Source organism: Stegostoma tigrinum, chromosome 12, assembly GCF_030684315.1.
Source record: "Stegostoma tigrinum isolate sSteTig4 chromosome 12, sSteTig4.hap1, whole genome shotgun sequence".
In the NCBI taxonomy this organism is placed as follows: domain Eukaryota; kingdom Metazoa; phylum Chordata; class Chondrichthyes; order Orectolobiformes; family Stegostomatidae; genus Stegostoma; species Stegostoma tigrinum.
Window position 1 is genome coordinate 45,066,697 of NC_081365.1, and position 25,403 is coordinate 45,092,099.

At 39.9% G+C, this 25,403-nt stretch overlaps 1 protein-coding gene across 3 annotated transcripts in view; it reads right to left on the reverse strand.

Moving 5' to 3' along the window:
• si:dkey-100n23.5 overlaps positions 1 to 25,403 on the reverse strand; it is a 195,712-nt gene that overhangs the window by 162,625 nt on the left and 7,684 nt on the right. For all 3 annotated transcript variants that reach the window (XM_059650315.1, XM_059650314.1, XM_048540087.2), the window contains exons 2-3: positions 24,703 to 24,755; positions 21,595 to 21,649 (exon numbers count right to left, since the gene is read on the reverse strand). In XM_059650315.1, coding sequence (XP_059506298.1) covers positions 21,595 to 21,642 — 48 coding nt within the window. In that variant the 5' untranslated portion in view covers positions 21,643 to 21,649; positions 24,703 to 24,755. The remainder of the gene's footprint in view (positions 1 to 21,594; positions 21,650 to 24,702; positions 24,756 to 25,403) is intronic.

Sequence of the window (25,403 nt, forward strand, 5' to 3'; positions counted from 1 at the left end):
AATATTTTCAGCACTGTAAGTGCCTTTGCCTCCTCTACTAAAGAGTTGATTTTTACTCAGGTGTGGTCAACAGCCTTTCTTCATGCATCAACCTAGTCAGTGAGTGCTGACAATTTACTATTACTGAGGCTAGCTTTTAATTCCTGATTTTTAAAATCTAACATTTCAAAATCCCAGCAGTTGCCAGGGTGGGATTTTAACGTATTGCCCCAGTGCATGAGCCTGAGACTGTAGATTACTAGTCCACTGACACCACCACAGCTTCCTCAATGTTAGTCAGGAAAGAAGAACAAAGACCACAATGTGTTCAAGGACCTTGGAAACAAAGGGAAGGCTGAAGATGCTATGTCAGAGTGCCCAAACCTTTTTATTATAAAGGTGAGGAGCAGTGACAGCAGGTGTGAAGCAAAAGCAACAACATCTCAGGAGAGAAAGCAATTAATAACGGGAGCTGACACTGGAGCCAGGAAACCAGACTGTAGGAGTGGATAAGATGAGCTGGAAGAGCCTGAGGGCAGATACGAGAAAAACAAGAGAAAGATGTGAGTGCAAAGCTAGGGCAGCAGGAATCTAAAACAGGATGTTTGGTCAACTGGGTTAAGAGGAAGATAGAGGTGGAAACGGTAGCTGAGCAATGGCCCCAATCTTTGTTACAAAGTTGTCCAGGAGTTCCTTCGATGGGAAGATGGGGAAGGCATGGTTATTCAAAATGTTAAGAGACAGAGATAGTAGGAGCTGCAGATGCTGGAGAATCTGAGATAACAAGGTGTAGAGCTGGATGAACACACCAGGCCAAGCAGCATCAAAGGAGCAGGAAAGCTGATGTTTTGGGCCTAGATCCTTCTTCAGAAAAGAAGGGTCTAGGCCTGAAGCATCAGCCTTCGCTGCTCCTCTGATGCTGCTTGGCCTAGTGTGTTCATCCAGCTCCACACCTTGTTACCTTAAGAGACAGGCTCTTTTATATCACTATATTCCAGATTTATCGGCTTCATAGATATGCATACTATCATAATATGTTAATGAAGCTTGTGTAATCAGAGTAAATTGTCCAGTGTGGCTAGGGGTGAAAGAGTAATCACAGCATACATTAATGAGAAATATCTGGATCTGCTTTCACTAACTAACAAAAACAAGACAAAAATTATATATCAGTTTACAAATAGTTTTGCTTGTTTTCATGATAATTTATATCTGGGCTTAGAGTTGGACCTGACCTTGTCCAAAAATAATTAGTTTTGTAACTTTTCATTTTGCAAAATAACTAAAATTCCTGAGGCAGTTTCATGTAAAAAAGATACTGGCTACAATTCTGCCTCGAAGTTATGTTGTTCTTTTATCCATATCCCAATTTATGTCTGTCTCCATCCTCACAGGTACATTTACTGTAAATTTTGGCAGTCTAGTTCCACAGTCCTCAGAGATATCTGCACTCCTCCAATTTTGGCATCTTGACCATCCTGAATTTTAATTAGTTCACAACTGATAGTTGTGTATTCAGCTGCATAATCCTTCTGGGATTCCCTGCCTAATTCTCTCCACCTCACTCTCTCCCTCTTCCTTTAGGAGGCTGCCTAATAGCCCAGTTCTTTGTCCCCAATATCTCTTCATGTGGTCAGTGACAATCTTCGCTTTCTCACCCTCCCATGAAGTGTCTTCAGTGACTTCATTTCATAGAAGGGTGATATGTGAGCACGTTGTTGTTTTGAGGTTCACTAAGTTTTCCTCTTGCTTTTTTTCTGCTGCAAACGAAGATCGTTTGAGAGTTCAAGTACATCAAAAGGAATTTTACAGGTAGTGTTATTTTTGTCGTAACTCCTAAATCATTAACCTCCATCATCTATTAAGTCTAGTTGTACAAATGGAGAGGAAAATCACCATCTCCAAATTCCTCTCTTAGTTACATATTCTTATAATGTGGAGATTGTCACTATGTGTTCATTGACATTCTTGTACTGCCTACCCAAGAGCATTATGGGAGCCCCTCAAATAGACCACCACCACCTTCGACAGCAACTAGTGATGTACAATGAACGGTGGCTTTCTCAGAGATATATATATTTTGAGAATGAATAAAAAAAAACTCAGGACAGAATATTTTCAGGCACTGAATGGCTGGGCATTGGCAAGAAAGTTGTGAAAATTGTGTGAGGCGGGCAGGAAGGAGCTTCTCGATGTTGAGAGAAATAAGTCACACTTTCAGTATTCAGCTGGGAGGCAAGATTTTTGGCAGTGACCAGCGATGGGCCAATCTGAAACCACTCCTCAACATTTTAAAAGCCAGGGAATACAACTCAAGTTTATGCAACCTTTTCTCATAATTTAACCCTGGGGATTCATGTTTATTCTAGCAAATTTACACTTTACTCCCTTCAAGACTAATATATCCATCTTAAGATGTGGTACCCAGAACTGGTCACAGTGTACTGCAAGTCTGTGGCACTACTTTCAACCTGCTGTACTCCAGTCTTCTACACAAAGGACAGCATTCCATCAGTCCATGTGATTACTTTCTACTCCTGTTCACGGCATTTTAATAATCTGTGTAGCTGGACCCACAACTGCCTGTGTATCTCCTCTGCCTCCAATTTTCCATCATTTAGAAAACATACAGATCCATTTTTTTTTAGGTCTAAAATAGATTGCCTCACATTTCCTATATTGAAAACTATTTGACACAATTTTGCCACTTAATCTATTTTTATCCCTTTGTAATGTTACGCTTTCATCTATGCTGTTTACAGTACCGCATATCTTTGCGTCATGAGTAGACTTGGGTGTGTACCTTTTACACTATCATCTAAATCTCTGTTAAATACAATGAGCAGTTAAGGCGTTACCACAGATTCTTGCCGAACACTACTGGTCACAACTTGTCAAGTGGAGTATCTACCAATATGTCTACTCTCTCTCCTGCCATTCAGGTTATTCCCTGAACAGATTAATAAATGACCTTCAATCCCATAGGATTCAACTTGAAGGGCTTTATGGAAGTTCTTCTAGTATGCATAAACATTATGAATAGTGGTGTTGAGGCTGCGATTAGGAAAAGTGTACATGGGGCTGTGTGAGGGGATTGAATGGGGCGTAGGTTAAAAGGGACAGCATGGTAGCTCAGTGGTTAGCGCTGTTATCTCACAACTGTGTGGAGTTTGAACATTCTCCTGTGTCTGGTTGGGTTTCCTCCGGGTCTCCGGTTTCCTCCCACACTCCAAAAATGTGCAGGTTAGGTGGACAGATCATGTTAAATTGCCTGTAGGGTTAAGGGATGTGTAGGTTAGATTGATTAGCCATGGGAAATGCAGGGTAACAGGAATAGTGTGGAGGCTGGATGTGGGTGCGATGCTCCTTGGAGGGTCAGTGTAGACTCATTGGGTGAAGTGGCCTGCTTCAAATCTGTAGATATTCTATGATCCTATGTTGTCATTTACCTTGCTTCAACAAATTCAATCAGGTTTGTTACACATAATCAATCTTTACAAATCCTTGCTGATGCTTTCCAATCAGCCTAAAATTTTCCAAGGTGTTCAGTCACTCTTTGCTTAATTATAGTCTCTAGAAATTTGAGTGGAGGCTGGGATGGGGCAGCGTGGCCCGGAGCGGAGGCCGGGATGGGGCAGCATGTCCTAGAGAAAAACTTAACTTGGTGCAGCTGAGAGCCAGTGCTGAGCGGACAGGTGGCTTGGAGGTAAGCGGGAATGGCTGCTGGACTGGGAACTTGCATGGCAGTCAGCCCACATGTGCGAGCCCGTGCACTGAGCTAGTGCAAAGTAATGTTTATTTGTAATATGTTTATCTGACTGTAATGTCTATCCTTCTAACCATATAATATTGCTAACTTATAGAATGGATCCCTGTAAAGTAGTGCAACTACTTTTTCTTTTTTATTCCTCTTTTTGTACCTAAGATTTGTGCCTGGGTACTTTGTACCTAAGATGGTGCCATAAGAGGCAACATTGTAAAATTTTCACTGTACTTCTGTACTTGAGAACATTATCTTCACCCAGAGAGTTGTGAGCGCATGGAATAGTTTGCCAGTGGTAGTCGTGGAAGCGGAGTCATTAGTGACATTTAAGCGACTGCTGGACATGCACATGGACAGCAGTGAATTGAGGGGAATGTAGGTTAGGTTATTTTGTTTTTGGATTAGGGTTATTCCACAGCACAACATCGTGGGCCGAAGTGCCTGTGCTGTGCTGTACTTTTCTATGTTCTATGTTCTCTGTGACTATAAAGGATATTTTATTCTAATGTCAGAAAATAAACTGCAGTTGTTCAGTATGCTTGGAACGTAAAGGGCTGGGAAATCAATGATAGCAATTGACCATTCTGCAGGAAGGAGACAGCATTAACAAGTTCAGAAGATGCTAATAATTCATGATGCTTACTGCTTCACCAATCTCTTGATGTGTAGTGTCCAATGCTTTCTGCATTTATTAAGTTCACTGGTACTCACTTCTCCATTATTTTAATACCTCACCAATGAACATTGTTTCACTTTTTAATAAGTTCAGTGTACTTGAATTTATCTATGAATTTAATCAGTTGGACCCAATGTTCCATCAATGGATAATGAATAGGCTGTTAAGTTATGCTTTAATGTCCTTCTATAACCTTTCATTGCTGTCAGTCAGTCACAATGCATACACAGGCTTAGGTTTAATACTCTGCTGTAATCATAAGGTATTAAATCCTTCTCAATTAAACTTTGACTGAGTTCCATTTGTTTTTAATCACTATTCTATAGCAACAAGTTTCTATTGTCTAACACTGTCAATATACTGCCATTGTATTCTTTAGAAACATCTCATCTGATCTTCATTCTTCATATACAATGCCATGAAAAATCAGCTAATAATCATAGCACACTAGAAATCTTCCTAAAGTGTACACTTTATTTTCCTTTATAAATCATGCTTGTTGCTCAAACCCAAATTTAGATGCAGAAATCATTTAATTTTTGAGGCGTACTCACAACAGTGTATAGGAAAGGCGGCATGCGGCATAACTTCCCACTGCCTTAACTGTGTTGGGCAAGTTCCAACTGCTGCACTTTCTATTGTCCAATTATTTGCTTCTTTCTCTCTCTCTCTCTCTCTCTCATTCTTTGCTCAAATTGGTTCAGTTGTAGTCTCAGGCCATCATTCTCCACTTCAACTGAAAGCCATTAACCCAGTGCAAAAGCCACATCCATAGATCACAAACAACTGTAACCTGTGCCAGAGATAACAAGGTGTACAGCTGGATGAACACAGCAGGCCAAGCAGCATCAGAGGAGCAGGAAGGCTGACATTTGAGGTCTAAATCCTTTTTCAGAAGGGACCCTTTCTGAAGAAGGGTCCAGACCTGAAACTCATTTTGGGTATCTTAGTTGATGCCAGGTGATCAATTTAGTTTAATGACCTTTTTTTTCCATTTCTAGCAGTTCATATAACTGAGTGGTGGAGTAGGCCATTTCAGAGTCAATCACATTGCTGTGAGTTTGCAGTCACTTGTAGGCAAGGACAGCAGGATTTGTAAGGTCAGCTGTTTTTCTTTGCTCAGTGACATTAGTGAACCAGATGTTTTCTTATATCAATCAACAAAGGTTAATGGTCATCAGTAGACTTTTATTTGCATAATTCTTCTGAATTCAAATTTCACCATCTGCTGTGCTGGGATTTGAACTAGTGTCTCTGGCTCTCTGGATTTCTAATCCAGCAAAATACATCCATGCCTTCATGAAGATTTCTGGGCTACACAAGGGCACAAAGCTGATTTCCTCTCATCTTGAACTGGAAGTATTTGACACCATGCTCTTCTATGTAATATTATCCTCTTTGATGATGTTGTGAGGCAGTGTTTGCAAACTTTTAGTAATCCTACTGCGTTTAAACCTCCAACTTGAATTGCAAGCATGCCTTACGCTGCGTATGTTGAAATAATGCCCACTATATAAAAGGTCCAGGTACAGGCACATTCTATGGCCCTCCTTGTTGCAGTTCTCCATTTCTGACTGTATGAAGGACTGCACTAAATGGTCATTTGTGAGCAATATAAACACTGACTACCCGTAACTGAAGAACCTGTACTGTTGCTGATATTTCGCATACATGTTCACTGGAGCCAGGAGTAATGGATCCAGCTATAGCAGAGGTTATTGTCAAAATGGTTCTAATGCTTCAAAGGTGCAGAAAAATTATGGAAGTGGCTATTAGCACAGATCCATTGTGGATTTGTGTGGGATCTCACAATCATCAACCACAAATGTATCAAGGCTGTAACCAGTACAATTTGTGATGGGTCACTTCACTTCACCTTGTTCTCCTGTGATGTGATCAGTTCAACCTTTCTTCATAAATATATCACTTTCATCCCAGCATGATTTGGGTGAACATTTTCTGAATTTCTTCCAACACAATTATATCCTTTCTTAACTGAGGAATCCAAAGAGTACACAGTCCTCCAGTGTGGTCTCACCAACACACAACACAATTATAGCAAAAGTTCCGTACTTCTCTATTCTGTTACCCTGCAATAAATGACAATATTTTATTTGCCTTCCTAATCACATGCTCAGCCTGGATAATAACTTTACAGATCATACACCCAGGGCATTCATGTCTCTCGAAACCATCAAATGGAGTAATCGCTCTCCATTTAAATAGTATGCTGACTTTCTATTTTTCTTGTCAAAATGGTCAAGTTCACTCCATTGACCAAACTTCTGACCTCTCATTTAACATGCCTATATCCCTTTGCACACTCTACCACTGCTTGCTAACTTATTTTCCCACCTATTTTGCAGTCATTAGCAAATTTAGCCATTTGGTTCCCTCATCTAAATGACTGATATAGACTATAAATAGTTGGAGCCTCAACACTGATACCTGGGGCACTCCACTAGTTACAGCTTGCCAATGTGAAAAAGGCTCATTTAGTACTTTATTCAATGCCTTTGGAAATTCAAGTATACTACATCTACTCATTCCCCTTTATTCACTGTGAATGTTTCTTCACTAAAAAACTAAAAGCTTAGTTAAACATAATTTTTCTACACAATATCAAATTGGTTCTGACTAATCGTATTGTAATGTTCTAAGTATAGTGACACATCCTCTTAGGAATGTATTCTTATACCTTCTCTACGACAGACATTAGGCTAATTGCACTATAGTTTCATGTTATAAAGGTGAGTTGCTATTTCCCAATCTCCTGGGATTGTTGCAGATTCCAAAGAATCTTGGAAGTTTACAACTAATGCATGTGCTAGACGTGCCACCATTTCTTTAAAGACCATAGGTTCAGGTTATTTGGCTTGGGAACATTTCAGCCTTTAGATCCAAAAGCTTTTCTATTCCCTTTTCCCTGGTGATTGTGATGGCTTTAAGTTCAGCCCTCCCTATCAACTCTTGATTTTCAATCAGCAAGCCTTATGAATGAATGACTACCTTCTTGGTAAAGTTTTTTGAACATATCCAATTGTCATTATAGGGTGTACAGCTGGTGCACATGAATGGAAGTGACATGACTTTGCATGGAGATATTGGCAATGATGAGCTTGCTAACTGGATATATAACTGGCTTAACAGCTGGAGACAGTGATTAATGGTGGAGGGTTGCTTTTTGGACTGGAGGCCCGTGACCAGCAGTGTTCCACAGGGATCGGTTCTGGGTCCTCTTTTGTTTGTCATTTGTATAAATTACTTGGACGACAATATAGAAGGCATAGTTAGCAAGTTAGCAAATGATGCCAAAATTGGTGGCATATTCAACAGTGAAGAAGGTTTTCTAAGATTACAAAAGGATCTTGATCAAATAGGTCAATGGGCTAAAACAGTGGCAGATGGAGTTCAATCTAGATAAATGTGAGATATTGCATTTTGGTACAACAAACAAGGGTAGAGCTTGTACAATTATTGGTAGAGCCTTGGATTGTGTTGTAGAACAGAGGGACCCAGGAGGTGCAGTACCTTAAAGATATTTGGCACACTTGCCTTCATTGCTCACTGCTTTGAGTATAGGAGTTGGGACATTTTGTTGAGATTATACAGGCCACTGGTGAGGCCTCTTCTGGAATACTGTGTCCAGTTCTGGTTGCCCAGTTGTAGGAAGGATAATATCAAGCTGGAGAGAGTTCAGAAGAGATTTACAAGGATGTTGCCAGGTATGGAAGGTTTGAGTTATAAAGAAAGGCTGGAACTCTTTTCACTGGAGCATAGGAAGTTGAGAGATGATCTGATAGAAGTTTATAAAATAATGACAGTACAGATAGAGTTAATGGTAGTGATCTTTTCCCTGAGATGGGGAATTTCAAGACTACGGAGCACATTTTTAAGGTGAGAGGAGAGAGATTTTAAAAAGTCATAAGAAACAAGGGTTTGACACAAAGGGTGGTTCATGTGTGGAATGAACCTCCAGATGAAGTGGTGGGTGTGGGTTAAATTACAACATTTAAAAGACATTTGGATGGATATACGAATAGGAAAGCTTCGGATGTATGTGGGCCAGGAGAAGCAGGTGGGACTAGTTTAGTTTGGGACAATGTTTGGCATGGACTAGTTAGCCTGAAGGGTCTGTTTCCATGCTGTATGACTCTATGACTATAACATTATGGCAGTGCTTAGCATGCAGAAGACCTTTTGAACTTGGCATGACTGTACAAAAACTGCAGAGTGCTTGGACACGCCCATCCCTGCGGTGGAACACCTCCACTGATCCTCCCAGATGTTTCAATTATGGAGACCTCTAAATCACTCAACACTATAATGTACTTACGTTGCATAATGCAAATCAAATAATTCTCTGACCATGCATACTGTCACAGAATGAACATTGGAGTTCGTAAAAACAAATGTTCACAATGACAATGTACTACAGCTTTTTATACAAGATCACAATCTCAGTACAAAAGGAGGCAGAGCATATGTTTCACCTATTTGTAAAAACAACAGTCCCTCATAATGACACACAACTGTCTTTGAAATTACTCCAAACTTTTGTTTCCATCAACCCACTCAGAAATCTATTCCATTTGGTGATCACTCTTTGTCAGGAAGTTCTCTGTCATCTATCAGTCATAAATCTGTGTTTCACCAGTTCAAACCATCAGTTCTCTGTACTGTTGTTTAATGCTCCAAGTTTGCCTTCAGTATGCGATACCTCACTTTACAGAAGAACAAAGTACAAACAAAATTACAGCATAGAAGGAGGTTGTTCGGCCCTCCAAGCCTGCACCGACATGTTGCTCATCAAAACTAAAACTCCCCCTACCGTTCCAGAAAGAACAAAGAGAAAAAGAAAATATTTCCACCAGATTTCATTTCAGACACCTATCAAAACTAAGCAGCATGTTTTTCCAGTTTCTCTTTGTAATTCAATCGCCTGATACCAGATAACAGTACTGTGGTTCTCTGATGGACTACTTGATAGCTTTATTGATTGGAATACGATATAAATTAGATACTTTGTTCATCATGTGACATCACGGGTTATAGTGTAAGAGAGTAATACAGCACAGAAACAGACCCTTCGGTCCAACTCATCCATGCCGACCACACATCTTAAATTAATCTCGTCCCGAATTCCAGCACTTGGCCCCCATCCTTCCAATTCATCTACCCATCCAGATGCCTCCTAAATGTTGTAATTGTACCAGCCTCCACCACTTCCTCTAGCAGCTCACTCCATACATGCACCACCCTCTAGGTGAAAAAGCTGCCCCTTTTAAATCTTTCACCTCTCATCCTAAACCTACGCCCTCTAGTTCTGGATTCTCTTACCCTGGGAAAAGACCTTAACTATTCATCCTATCCATGCCTTTCATGATTTTATATACCTCTATATGGTCACCCATCAGCTTCTGACGCTCCAGGGAAAATAGCCACAGCCTATTCAGCTTCTCCCTATAGCTCAAAACCTCTAACCCTGAAGTCTTTCCTGCACCCTTTCAAATTTAACAACATTTTTCCTATAGCAGGGAGACGAGAATTGAACACAGTATTCCAAAGGTGGCCTAACCAATGTCCTATACAGCCATAACATGACATCCCAACACCTATATGCAATGCACTTACCAATAAAGGCAATCGTACCAAATGCCTTCTTCACTATCCTGTATGCCTGTGACTCTATCTTTGAGGAACTACGAATCAGTGCCCCAAAATCTCTTTGTTCACCAACACTTCCCAGACCCTTGCCATTAAGCATCTGAGTCTTGCCCTGATTTGTCTTAACAAAATGCAATACCTGGCATTTATTTAAATTAAAATCCATCTGCCACTCCTCGGCCCAAAGGCCCATCTGATCAAGGTCCTGTTGTACTCGGAGATAACCTTCTTCTTTGTTCAATACACCACCAATTTTGTTGTCAGCTGCAAACTTACTAACCATTCCTCCTATACTCATACACAAGCCATTTATATAAATGACAAAAAGAAGTGGACCCAGCACCAATCCTTGCGACACACCACTGGTTACAGGCCTCAAGTCCAAAAAGTAACCCTCCACCAGCACCCTCTTACTCCTACCTTCAGGCCAATTTAGTATCCAGATGGCTAGCTCCTCCTGGGTTCCTTGTGATCTAACCTTGCTAACCAGACTATCGTGTTGACTGCCTTGCTGAAGTCCATATAGACAACACTCACCTCCGTCTTCAACAATATGCTTTGCCAGTTCAAAACCTTAATCAAGTTAGTGATACACAATTTCCTCTGCAAAAAGCCATACTGATTATCCGTAATCAGTCCTTGCGTTTCCAAATACATGTGAATCCCATCCCTCAGAATCTCCACCAACAACTTACCCACCTGTCTACTCTTCCCTGGATTTTCCCCTCCACTGACACCCCCATCCGCTCAGCCGAACACGTCCTCACCCTTAACAACATCTTCAATTCCTCCCACTTCCTACAGACAAAGGGGGTGGCCATGGACACCTGCATGGGCCCAAGCTATGCCTGCCTCTTTGTAGGATACATGGAACAATCCCTCTTCCATACCTACACTGGCCCTAAATCCCACCTCTTCCACCGTTACATTGATGACTGTATCGGCATTGCCTCATGCTCTCATGAGGAGCTCAAACAGTTCATCCATTCCAGTAACATCTTCCACCCCAACCGTAAGTTCACCTGGCCTATCTCTGATACCTCCACTCCTTCCTGGGCCCCTGTCTTCATTTCTGGCATCCACCTGGAAACCAATATCCATTTCAAGCCCACCGACTCTCACAACAACCTAGAATACACCTCCGCTCACCCACCTTCCAGCAAAAAGGCCATCCCCTATTACCAAGTCATTCACCTCCGCCGTATCTGCTTCCAAGATAAGGCATTCCACTCCCGGACATCCCAGATGTCCTAATTTTCCTAGGACTGCAATTGCCCCTCCACAGTGGCCGAAAACACCCTTGACCATGTCTCTCGCATTTCCCACAACTCATCCTGCACACCCCCTCCCCGCAATAACAACCAAAACAGAATCCCCCTCGTCCTCACATACCATCGCACCACTCTCTCTGTGACTCCCCACCACACCCGACACTTTTTCCTGCAACCCCCTACACCTGCCCCCACACCTCCCCCATCAGCCCATCCCAGACCCTAAGAAGACCTTCCACATCAAACAGATGTTCACCTGCACATCTGCTAATGTGGTACATTGTATCCACTGTTCCTGTTGTGGCCTCCTCAATATTGGGGAAATCAAGTGGAGGCTTAGTGACCACTTTGTGGAACACCTATGCTCGGTTCGCAACAAACAACTACACCTCCCTGTCGCGAACCACTTCAACTACCGCCCCACAACTCCTTGGACGACATGTCCATCCTGGGCTTCCTGCATTGTCTCGATGATGTCACCTGAAAGCTGTAGGAACAGCATCTCATATTTCGCTTGGGAACACTAAAGCCCAAGGGTATCAATGTGGACTTCAAAATCTCCCCTGCCCCAACCACATCTCAAAGCCAGCCCAGTTTGTCCCCACCTCCCTAACCATTCCTCCCACCTCAAGCCCCACTAACCTCATCCCGCCTCGCTGGTCTGTCCGTCCTCCCTGGACCGACCTATCCCCTCCCTAACTCCCCACCTACATTCACCTTTACTGGCTCCAACCCCGCCTCTTTGACCTGTCTCCTCCTATCTTCTACTTTATCCATCTTCTATCTGCCTGCCCTTCTCTCCCTATTTATTTCAGCATCCCCTTCCCCTCCCCCATTTCTGAAGAAGGGTCTCGACCCATAACGTCAGCTTTCCTGCTCCTCTGATGCTGCTTGGTCTGCTGTGTTCATCCAGCTCTACACCTTGTTATCTCAGATTCTCCAGCATCGCAGTTCCTACTATCTCTGGTTGCTTATTTAACACAGATTTAGGACAAATAGCAAAACATCAGTAATTTTTAACTAATGCATAAAACATTTCATACCATAGAAATAGTTAATCATTTACTATTTTACTGTTCATGTAAAAATACCTTATTAAATTTCAAAATCAAGATGATATAGCAAGTAACATTTTAGACAAATCTCTCATTTAAAATTAATTCCAGAAAGCTCTGTGCTGCAAAAATAACTTGGAGAGCTGGATTCAACTTAATAACCACCTCGATATGTATTAATCAAAAACAACCCTTCATTTGTGTGGAGAAGTACAACTCCTTCAAAACATCATCGAGGATAAAGCAGCCCACTTAATCATCCATCCACACTCACACAGCAATCTGTACAAACACAAGATGCACTGCCACATCTCACTTCTCATCATCTCTCCTTCAAGAGCAGCTTCCAAACTCAAAATCTGTAGGAAAACGCAACATACACAAGGGAACGTCACCTGCAATGAGTTCCCTTCCAAGCCATACATCGTCCGGATCTGGAATTGTATTTTTGTTCCATCAACATTATTGTACCAAAATGCTGGAACTACCTTCAATGGGGAGGCAACAACCGAATGGTATTATTGCTGGATTGTTATTCGAGAGACCCACGTAACATTCTGGGGATACAGCTTCGAATGCCACCACAGTAGATGGTGGAGGTTGAATCCAATAAAAATCTGGAATTAATTCATGTGAATTCATTGTCGATTGTAGAAAAAAAGCAATCTGGTTCTCTAATGGGAAGGAAACTGCTGTCCTTTGCCGATTTGGCCTACATGTGACTCCAGACCCATGGCAATGCGGTTGACTCTCAACTGCGCTCTGGGCAATTAGAGAAGGGTAATAAATGCTGGCCCTGGCAGCAATGCTCTCAACCTGTGAATGAATTTTAAGAAATCGTATTGTGGCTGCGCCTATAGTAGATGGACTGCAGTGATTTAAAAAGGCAACTCATGACTTTTCAAGGGCAATTAGAGATGTCAGTGAAACTCATATCCTTATATCACATTAAAGAATTTAAACAAAGAAATTAACAGTCATGCCTAGGCCCTGAACTCTGGAATTCTCTCTCCGTCTTTCTCACATCGTTCCTTCTTAAGGCATTCCTTAAAATCTACCCTCTCTGACTGAGTTTTTGGTTTCTGTACTTATATCAACTTATGTGGTTTGTTGTCAAATTTTTCCTTTAGACTGCTACAGTGAAATGTCTGGGAACATATTATTATATTAAAAGGCACAATAAAAATACAAAATGCTATTAATGACTATCAACAGGGGGGCTGATTGGTTAACAGTCAGATGCAGGAACTATGGGTAATTTTCCTTCTCAAGCCTCAGAGATGGTACAGATAAATACAGTATTCTGTTAGCTCGCCCAGCTGAACAGTTATTCTAGTACAGATCTGAAATTGAACATGGGAGACATACAGTTCATATAACAGAGCATGCCCGCTGTAGAGTTTACTACCATAAGTTGTCCAGTAGTTAAGCTGCTTCTGTTAATAAATATACAGAGCATTTTCCTAGCACAACCAATCTTTGCAACGCTTTAAATAGTCATAGTAGGATTTATATTTTCTGGCATATGCATCCTGTACAACAGACACACATTCCCTCTATATTAAATTCATTCTATTTATTTAACCAGCAATAGTAACCAAAGGAAACAACAACTGGACTTTGAGATAGTAAGAACTGCTGATGCTGGAGTCTGAGTTAACACAGTGTGGAGCTGGAGGTACACAGCAGGCCAGACAGCATCACCTCCTTGCCCGTCCCACACTTCTAATTGCATAATTGAACGTAATTAGGGAATTATGCCAACTCTCCCAAAAAAAACCAAACTTCTAATCTGCAGCACTCACTGGCCCCATGGGGTATTATGCTTTTAAAAACATGTTTACTGTCTCCCTTCCTTTCCATTGTCCTCACGTGCGAAGGTGACACTAATTTCTAATACAGTAAGCAGTCGTGAGAAGACTTGGAACAATTTAACTCAATGACAACCAGAAATGATGGTCGTCATTTACACTGTGTCCTTTCATGATCTGCATCAGAGAAGGAAGAAGAAAATAAATCTCACAAAGGAGTACAGACTGATATTTGAGAGTGGGGAACTCTGTCCTCAAAGATTTGCCATTTCTAGAAGGATTGTAAGAGGTGGATAGAAAAACCAAGCAGCAGTGCTTAGAGATATTGTTCCATTGAGTGGTGTCTATGTGACCAAGGATATGAAGTAATGGCTGGGTGAAAGAGGACTTGTGCACAGAAGCCCAAGATTTGAGACTACATAAACCATAGCAGGTAGGAGGGGCAAAGTGGAGCAAGGCTATGGTGAGATTTGTAGATAATGGCAAATATATATAAAATGTCAGTGGATCAAAGATGGACAGAAAAGAGAAATATTTACGGGGGCTACGTAATGGCTGGCTGAGCTTTGAACACTAGATGTTTATGGAGAGTAGATGATCAGGAAAAGGAACGTTGCGAAGTCTAGAGATGTCTAGGAGAAAGTGGTTTTGGTGATAGCTCTGCTCTGGTTTGAACAGGAAATCAAAGTGTCTAATTTCAGTGAGATTCAGCCACAGCACACGATACAGGAAATTTATGAAGTTACAAACAATGGCATCAAACTTTCTGACATTCACTTGCAAAGAAGATCGATTAAACCAACATGTCAACCAACCTTGACAAGTAAGTTCCAGAATGGTCAAGCCGACAGCTTTTAGCAAGTAATTGTGAAACCATGCAATAGCAATCCCTGGATGAAGGCAGTATAGCCAATTATGTAAAGTCTCCAACAAAGTCAAAAAGACTAATCAAGAAGAACACCTAACAATCAGTAAGAGAAAGTTATTCAAGGTTTTAGCATAGTGGTTTTAATATTGTGAGCAGGGCAGAGGCTAGACTGAAAGAACTGAAATACAAACTTTCTAGAGAAATTACAATACACTCAAAATCCTTACCAGGCAAAATAAATTATAGGCATCATTGTACAGCACTGATAGACTTTTCTAAGATGATGGGTCCTGCAGTTTTGCAAGGAATAGGGGTAATGCCCAAATAACAAAATCATTAGAAATGTTGGTGAACATTGAGTCTTGGACACATAGCAGAATAGTGAAGATTAGAGTGAGGAGGAGTTCAAAAGAACAAGAGATGGATCTCTTTGAAATGATGCCAGAAGGTGAGAGAGCAGTTCGGGCAGTGGAGTTGGAAGAGAAATGAAGACGATCTTCAGAGTGACACTGAATCAGATGCAGATTGTGCATAAGATGAGGCAAAGAAAGCAGAAGGTATGAGCAATGTAACAGAAGTAGGTAAACAGTTACCATCAGCCTCAATGATAAAGAAATCCTTCTGTTTTTTTGTACTTAAGACTGGACATGATGTGGTGCATGGAGGAGTGATAATGTCATTAAATTTGAGTTTGATTTATTGTTGTTACATATATCAAGATACAGCAGAAAGTGTTTTTTTTGCGTTCTAAACAGGCTGATCATGCCATGCAGAGTGCATCAAGATATCAGAACACAGTGTTACAGCCACAGAGAAGGTGCAGGAGAGAGAGAGAGCGAGAGATTGAGAGAGAGAGAGAGATCACAAGCAACATTTGAGAGATCCATTCAAAAGTCTCGCAACAGAAGGGACAAAAACTGTTCTTAAATCTATTTGTATGTTTATTCAAACTATTGTATCTTCTGCCATCTAATAATCCAGAGTGCCAGGCTAATGCTCTAGTGATAGGGGTTTGAATCTGATCCAGATTCTTAATTATAAGAACAGCCCCATTACCCAAATATACTGGCTAATATTTGAAACAACACCCATTAGAGAAAATTCCTTCATTGACTTAACATGCTTAACACAAAACACTAAAACTTCAAACATATTTTGAAAGTGGATTTATTTGACGTTAGTAGCTAATCTGTCAAATACATTAGAATTACAGAAACAGGACTGATACCTTGAAATCAATTTGACACGTGGTGCTGGTTTTTCCCAGTACCCTTCTCATTTTGAGTCTTTGAGGGACAAGAAAAATTCAGCCACATATCTCAAATCTATAATAGTGTCGTCATCTTATGTCTAGATTATAGTGCAGAACAATGACATGACAATTAAGCAATTGGACGTAATTTTTTGAGTTCAGTTTAAATGCTGTAATTCTGATTTCAAACAGTTGCATTCTATAATGTATTCCTGGGTTTGTAGTATAACAAACATGTTTTAATGCAGAGATCATAGGAACTGCAGATGCCAGAGAATCCGAGATAACAGGGTGTGGTGCTGGATAAGCACAGCAGGCCAAGCAGCCTGCAACCATTTAATGCAACCATTTCAAGGCAAAAGTGTATTTGTGCTCTCAATTATAACATTTTAAACCACATATGAACAGCACTTACGTGACAATTTCTTTATTGCAGGGAAGTTTTTATTTGAATTGTTCTTGTAATTCTATTGTATTTGATAGATGAGCCACGGGCATTTATCAACCCATTTGAAAATTTGTCTGAATTATTGATTAACACATGTTAAGCTGTTGTGGTAATTTTATTTCCTTCATGTTCTTCAAAGTTCCTTCCAAAAACCGAGGAAGAAGACCTCCTTCCTGGCCCCCAGCACTAGATCCAAGGTGGCACTGATGAAATGAGAGACTGCTCTGCCCCAGGGACTAGGCTCCCCGTGGCATCATGCTTCCCTTGAGCGAAGTGAAAGACAAGGAAAACGACTTCCTCTCCCTTAAGAGGATTTACAGCATTAGTGATGGCTGCTGTGGGGCCTCTGATTAAGCCCTACACATCATATGACCCACCCATATTCTCATCTAGATTTGTTTTATGTGGACAGACGATCAATTAATGGCACATCCCTATGTAATTCTGAGCTAACCAGTTTCTCACCAGAAGTGGGTGTCTGACCCCAAGAAAGAAATCTGACTCCTGTTTCCAGTCTTTGTGTTGAAAATTCAGCCCATAGAATCTACAGCCAGAGCAAACAGGAACCCACTCTCTGTTAAGAGTTATGGAAAATTTATTTCGATGACAAGTAGAAGAACAGTAATGAGCTGTATAGTTGCTAAGGTATTTCCAACAAGCTCCATTCATCTGTAAAAACAAGTGTTTTGCATTTTGAATTTATAAATAAATCTTTAAGAATTCTGTTAAATAGGTGGATTACAATTCGCAGAATATAATACATTTGCTTTTTCAGTTGAAGCAAATCATTAATAAACTTTAATTTTGAAGCCTTAACTTTCCCACATATAAAATCACTCATAACATTACCAAATCAGTATTTTCCCGCACACACAAGTGCAGAGCCATCCTAATGAGGCACGAGGGGCTCAGGTTTGGTCACAATTCAATAAACTGCAAAGGATTGGTGAACTGAAAGGCACAGGTTTAGAGGAGGGTAATATGGAGCTGAGGCTTGGAAACATTTGACAGAAATTGCAGCGGCAATTACAGATTGGCAGTTAAAAGATCCAGTCAGAGAACACAAGCAGAAGAACCACAAAAGATTTAGTGTTGAAGGAATGTTTCTCCGCCTACAGCTGTGCTCAGACTAGTAGTTAATTGTTATTGAATTTTCTGGCAGCTCCCATTGTGCTGAATGCATTGTATCCAGAGCCCTGTGCTGATATGTGCTTAGACAGCAAAGTAGTTCTCTGCAAAAACATATGAATGCACTGTATTGGAAAGCAAGCACATTTCATCCTGGGAACTGCAATCTAATTATGTGTAGCACAGGCCAAGGAACCTGTTTATCAACCCGTAAGGTTGAAGGTCACAGGGTTTATAAGCTTTAATAACTTTGCACATACGGAAGTTGTTGGAGTGGGGGATTTTTAACTTCACAATTGGGTGGTGAAGTGTGAATAGGAATAAAAATCTTTGTGGATCCTGTTCCTCTATTGTTTTCACCTCCTCTTTAAAGCATGTCGCGACATATAGGCACTCACCAAAAAGCTGACCTTTGTTATTTCTGTTTAAAAGTTTTTTAATATTTTCCAACTCAAGAACTCTTTTAGTAATTATTTGTCACGTAGGGCTAATAATTTGTTTAATTAGCTGTTTTCTAAATTAGCTTCATTATAAGCTTTTAACTGCTACAATATGAACGTAATGAATATTGTGGGCAGTCTCGGAGTCTCCAGCAAAAAGGTCTTGGATTGCGCTCTGGTGCATATCATACACAAAAGTTTCAAGTTTTCAGTTCATAGGTAACACTAGTCATTTTAAGACAGATAAGTTTCAACTGCAAACACCAGCTCAAGACTGGCAGGAGCACTTTGGACTTGCAACTCGTTTTGATAAAATATTTTAAGATACCCATGCAGTATACATGCCAATTTTATGACATAACACAACAATTAGTCTCTATTTTCAAAACCATCAGTACTGTTGCAAAGCTCAGTTCAGACTTAAACTTGGCCATCTAGGGAATTTATTGAACAAGGTGAAACAACCTGATCACACACCGATGAATGAGGAAGTCGTGACTAAATTATCAGGCTATTTGTTTTGAGTTACCAAATTCTGCATTTCATAGTTACGTACGCAATAGAATTAAATTTTCACTGGAATATTACAAAAGGGAAAACCTTTTTGTCTATTTGTAATCAAAGTGAAAGCTTCAGAGTTGGAGGGAGTTTTGCGCTCTTTTTTACACAAGCATTGTTTCGTTTCTGCCTTTGTCAGGAGATTGCAACATGTTGAAATAGCCAGTTGAGGGGAGATGGTTAATGGGAGGCTGAATCATTTCTAAATGGGATAAACTGAATGGACCAGCTGGTCTTTTCTTTACTTGTATTTTCACATTTCACAACAAAGAGTTAAAAAATACATTTTGCAGCCATCTGTCAATTTGAGCTCATCAATGTGGTATAAAGCATATGAAGCAGCAGGACTTAATACCTTCAATTCTTCCAAAAAGAGAACCTCTGAACCAAATTAAACCATCAGGAGAGGTACTCTTTTCATTGGGAGACAAAAGATCTTTAAAATCACTACTGCAACCTTAATGAGAAGATGCATCACAGCACCCTTCCTATCTTCTTTCCTTCTTTATTGTTTGTTACTCCTGAAAATATTCAAATACAGCAGCATAATAATATAGCACATGTGCTAAGCACCCCTTAATACCTCAGTCAAGTAATCATCATTTAATTTAAGAATCTTGCTAGGAATTTTTGGCAAGTGACTTTTAGGCACAACTGAAAGTGGATTCGAACCTTTCTTGCCTTTAAGACTCAACTCAGACTTGAACAGTTGAACTCAGATTTAAAATTTTAAAACCATGATTTTAAGGTTTAACAAGTGACGGCATTTGATCAAAACAAATGATTCAATTTAGCATGCTGCAGTTACACTATCGCACAGGAAACACGCCACTTTTTACTACTATAGCAACACTGTTGTAACCCTGGCAACTAGCACGAAAAGAGGGAACAATACTCTGGGAAGGAACAATATTTCTCCATTAAGAATCATATGTCATTCAATTCATGCACTCCATGAGATAAATATCTTGTACATAGGAAGTACTCTCTGTATGTGTCATAACGACTTCCTGTTACACTTTTCCTGTCCGTACTTTGTTGGTAACTCTATTGATGTGACACAACAGAGTGGTCTCCAACACAGCCCGCAATGCCAGCAGAGATCAGCTTTCATGGCAAGAAGGGTTTGGCCAACATAACCTTCCTTAATGTTTTAATTATACTAAGACTGTTGACGGCTTTGAGGAGATTAGAGGGAATGAACGAAGCCTGTTGAAAACCAGCACTGACAGAGCTTAGTTTTAGCTCAGGTCATGACAATACAACTTGAAGTGTATGTATTAGTCATGTTAACTTCACCAAAACTTTCTTAAAGTTAAATTTATCTACCATCAACACTATTAAGAATTTCGGAAAAATGCGTTCATTTACTTCAACGTGAACTTCCTAAGAACTATATATATAAAAATAAAGCACCAGTCAGTTTTAAAAACCTTTGTTACATGCAATCCTGAATGAGGAGGCTCCTACGGCACAATGGCAATGTCCCTAACTCTGAGCCAGAAGACCCAGATTCAAATCAAACCTGCTCCCGAAGTGCACAACCACTGAACGGGTTAATTAGAAAATATCTACAATCTTTATCGAGTGATACATAATAGCTCACAGCTGCTGTTGTGACAAGTAGCTTAAAGTAAACATAATGTTACCCAAAGATAGCAAGAACTGCAGATGCTGGAGTCAGAGTCGATGCAGTGTGGAGCTGGAGGAGCACAGCAGGTCAGACAGGGTCCTGATGAAGGGTCTAGGCCCGAAACATCAGCACTCCTGCTCCTCTGATGCTGCCTGACCTGCTGTGTTCTCCAGCTCCACACCATAATGTTACCCAAATAATTTGCAGGTCTGGCAGCATCTGTGTAGGGGAAAAAGCTTTGATGTTTTAGGTCAATGACCTTCGATCAAAAGTTTCTTATGAAAGGTCATCGACCTTAAGAAATTTAATCTCTCAGAGGGTTGTTCAACTGGGACTGCTGTGTCTCAGGAGAAGGTGCAGGCGGTTCATTAAAAATTTTTAAGGCAGCTGTAAAAAGGCAAGGGAATCAAAAGTTACAGAGGGGAGCCATTGGGATTCAAAATGCAAATAAATTAGATGTGGTCTTAGTGAATGACGAAGAAGGATCCAAAGATTTAAACAGCCTGTTTCTGCTCCTATTTTGTGTTCGTACCTGAAACACTAACTATGTTTCACTTTCCACAGATGCTGCCAAATTTAAAATCTTCCAACATTTTCTGTTTTTATTTTAGATTTCCAGCATCTACGAATTTTTTTTTGTGTTATGAAAGTTGAATTTACACAGGCTTCTGTCTGAACACACCTGACACACAAATCTTCCTTTTGAATAAGCATTCTGCATATTAAGTGCAAACAAATTACAAAAAAAAACACTACCTAAGCTAAAAGGCACTACTTGGAACACATCAATTATGAACATTGTGTCATTATTTTTGATGCCAGTTAAGTAGAATAGAGATTTGCTTATTCTATTAACATAGAATCTGTGGTGGCAATATATTTACTCTCCTCAGCAACCGTGCAACCTTTGTCGATCAAGGGCAACCAGCACATATCTCAATGAATATATCAGAAAAAAAGCACAAAAATATAAAAAAACCAGTTGTGTGAGCATCCTCATCATCAATTACGGCTCAGTATTTTAAACTTTAAATAACTGTCTTACCTGGGCTAAAGAGTTGTACTTTCGAAATAACCATATCACGAAAAGCATAAAGGAGCTACATGAAAACAAGAAAATCATTAGGACACGTTCTACACAGGCTGTAACAAAATATGGCTTCTCATGGGTTCACTGGTTTCATGGCTCAGTAATACAGGGGTAAGCATAAACGTAAAATTCAGGAGTATGTGTAATAAATGTAGCGATATCGATTTCAAAAATTGACCCTAATGAGAAAGGAAATGGAATAAATGGATGTTGCTTGAACCAGAGAAAGAGGGTCATCTCAGGAACCAATTAGAATTTGGGGATTGGATCTAGAAAAAAAATTGGATCTATAGAAAAAATATTTTGGGATTGGGTTATAAAATTGCAAGGAGGTCTGGCAAGAAGTAAGGAGGGGTACAAAGCAAAAGCTGATAGGGGACAAATGCATGCTAATGTGGATTTATTGGAATTTTTCAGGAAAAATAACAAGAATGTACACTATCTGAAAGACAGTGACGGTTGTGGATGAGAAATTTCAGGTTATAAATACATAATTTCATGACATATTCATAAAAACTCAATAGTAATTTCAAAGTTTATGAGTATGGTACATTTATAACAGTAGACTTTGAGACTTGATTGTTTAGGTCATGGTTAAGAGCACTGTTGACAATCTTGGATGATGGTTACGTGCAGTCAAATAAGGACACAGTATACAACTTATATTTATGAGTAACATGCTGAAGATTGGCAAATGTACTGATGAGATGATGATATTTCTACCAGAGATTGAATCTAGAGCAAATCAAATGGGACTTAAACAAAAAAAATCTTAGGAAGGGTTATGACAGAATGTATAGGAAGGTACAGTTTTCCATCTTTCAGATGTGACTTTAAATAGAGGCCATTTTTGTTGCACAGGTGAATGTAAAATGATCTCATGACAGTACATCAAAGAAGAGTAGAGGGGTTTTATCCCTGGTGTCCTGAACCAGCCATATAAATACTGTTGCTCCAAGAGCAGATCAGAGGCTGGGAATTCTAAGACAAGCTACTAATTTTTTTCACCCCTAAAGCCTGGCCACCATCTACAAGACAGAAGTTAGGAGTGTGATGGAATATGCTCCACTTGCCTGGATGAGTACGTCTCAAAAAGCTAGGCACCATCCAGGGCAAAAAGAACTCCACTTTCCATACCTGCATGCCTTCAGCAGAAGAAAGGTAAGGGCTGATGATATGGGATTATATCTTGCAAGTTCCCCTCCAAGTCACACACTCTCTTGACTTGAAACAACATCGCTGTTCCTTCAGTATCTATGGGTCAAATCCTACAACTTTGCCTCCTAACAGCCCTTGGGTTTCTCTGCACCATGTGGACAGCGGTAGTTCAAATTAGCAGTTCACCACCATCTATTCAAGGGTAATTAGGGATGAGCAATAAATGTTAGCAGCAATGCCCACCTCCCATGAAAGAATGTAAAATCTTAACTCAATTGAAAGCAGGGAATTTCACTGTCTGGGCAAAATTAATCAATGAGGTAAACTTGCTAATTCACCAAAGAAAGCCTGTTAATAGAGCATATTAATTACGTGCTGCAAATGGAAAAAATAAAAAGTGTTGGATATTTTTACATGTTATTAAACAGCACTGTTCAATAACATTCCCTTTTATTGGACTGCTAGAGCATTTAAATACATTATCCCTTAAATTTACTTGCGTGATCTTACACTTGAAAATTAAAAGTTGTTTTACTTAATGTTTTGCATGTGTGCGACTTTCAAGTCATTGCCAAACAGATTGCAAAGAACACGTGTATTCAATACAAGTTGAAACATAACCTTTCGTCTTTATGCAACATTGGCCAGTCATTGTTTAATGTATGTCCAATTCTAGGCCCATTGCAAGAGGGTGACAAATAAGGCTTTTAAAAGGGGCACAACATATGATCCCAGTTTCAAACTACTTTGGCAACTCAGATAACCTTAAAACGCTGTGTCTTCATACTTCAGGAAAGAATACTGATCTACACATTCATTCACTAATACATGTAGTTTCATGACCAAGGTCATAACTCTGGATCACCTAAGGACACACCGAACGTTCAAACTCCAACATGTTTTATTTTAGAAGAGGACTTATACAGTCAAAATTACAGATACCATTGGTAAATAATTTAAACACAACCGCTGCCTTGAGAGATAGGATGGAATGTCACACCAAACCAAGTGTCAACTAAGCTTCAAAAGGGAGAAATGCACTACAAAATGAATGGTAATCACCAGCACACCTGACTGTGGACATGATGGTAAAAGAAAAGTAAACTGGGTCAGGGACATATTTGCATTTTCCCCTGCAAAAATACACCAGGATACAGGTTAAAATCTAGCTTCAGCCCTGATCTGTGTGTGTGTTAGTGACCTGATGTCCTAGTATTTGGACTAGCAGGCTGTGAAGTTCACAGCTTTGAGACAGCCATTAATACACTTATGACATAGGTAAAGAAAGGGGAAAGGCTTTCTTTCACTCTTGAGTGCTGCCAGCTAATCACTGTCAAAAGGAAGCAGGTCAAAATAATTTCAGTCGACGCACAAAGCCAGGAACCTTGAAATCTGTTCACCTACCAGTATCAGGGCTACCGACAGCAACAGCTGTAATGGCTGCAACATTCTTACATCTACTCTTTACAATTCACTCAGAGATTGATCTGCATATCATATTTTAAAAACTTTATTTTTAGATTGACCTCTCATTCCGGATCTGCACAGGATGCGTTCCATGTTATTGTTCTTATTCACATTTAGTAATAAATGGAACTCACTCTTTTGTTAACTCAAGATGGCCAGTTGCATTGGTTCAGTTTAAAACATAAATTCATTCGGTATCCAGAAGAGAGGTGATTCTTTATAAGTTGATCCTGTTGCAACGAATCGAGGTGTCAAGAGAATAAAAAAGGGGAGTCAATCACTCCTCCCCTCACTGGCAGCTTGACAATTAGGGAAATCCCATCTTAAATCATAATAACAGGGGAAACCTAGCCAGCGGTCTGGTCATAACAATAGCCAAAGTATGTACTATAACAGCTTGATTATGAATTACAAATACAAATGTTAAACAAAACTTACCATCCAAGTAGTGAGAAGGCAGCAGAGGCTCGCTTCACAGAAATGATAGTGACCTGTAAATTACAGTTTTTTAAAAATTACTTTTGCCTTCATATTTTCCACCACATTAAGCTACTAACTGCAATGATCAGTGTCATCACACACAGAAAAATATAAATAATATTAATGTTAATATCCCTTTTGCATTTACCAGTTTGAGTACCAAAATTAAGTTCACATTGAACACAAATATTTAAAATAAAAACTGCGGATGCTGTAAATCAAGAACAAAAACAAAGCTGCTGGAAAAGCTCAAAAGGTCTGGCAGCATCTGTGAAGAAAATGTCAGGGTTAACTCAGTTCTGACGAAGGGTCACCGGACCTGAAACGTTAACTCTGATTTTTTTCTTCAGATGCTGCCAGACCTGCTGAGCTTTTCCAGCAATTTTATTTTTGTACAAATTTTAAAACACTTTTTAAAAATATCTGTGTAGTAATGATGATCTGCTTTAGAAAAGATAACAAAGTAGGGCGTAAACTGATCTGAATATCTACTATTACCTCTTTCATGCTAACACTGACTAATTTTACTTGTACTTTGCTTCCTGCCGATAAAAACATTACTTCCTGTTGTTGTAGTTTTGCAGCATTTTATTTATAAATTCAAAACTCTGTGTTCAGATGCAAGGAGACAGAAAGTGTTCGAACAAGTAAACTGAATT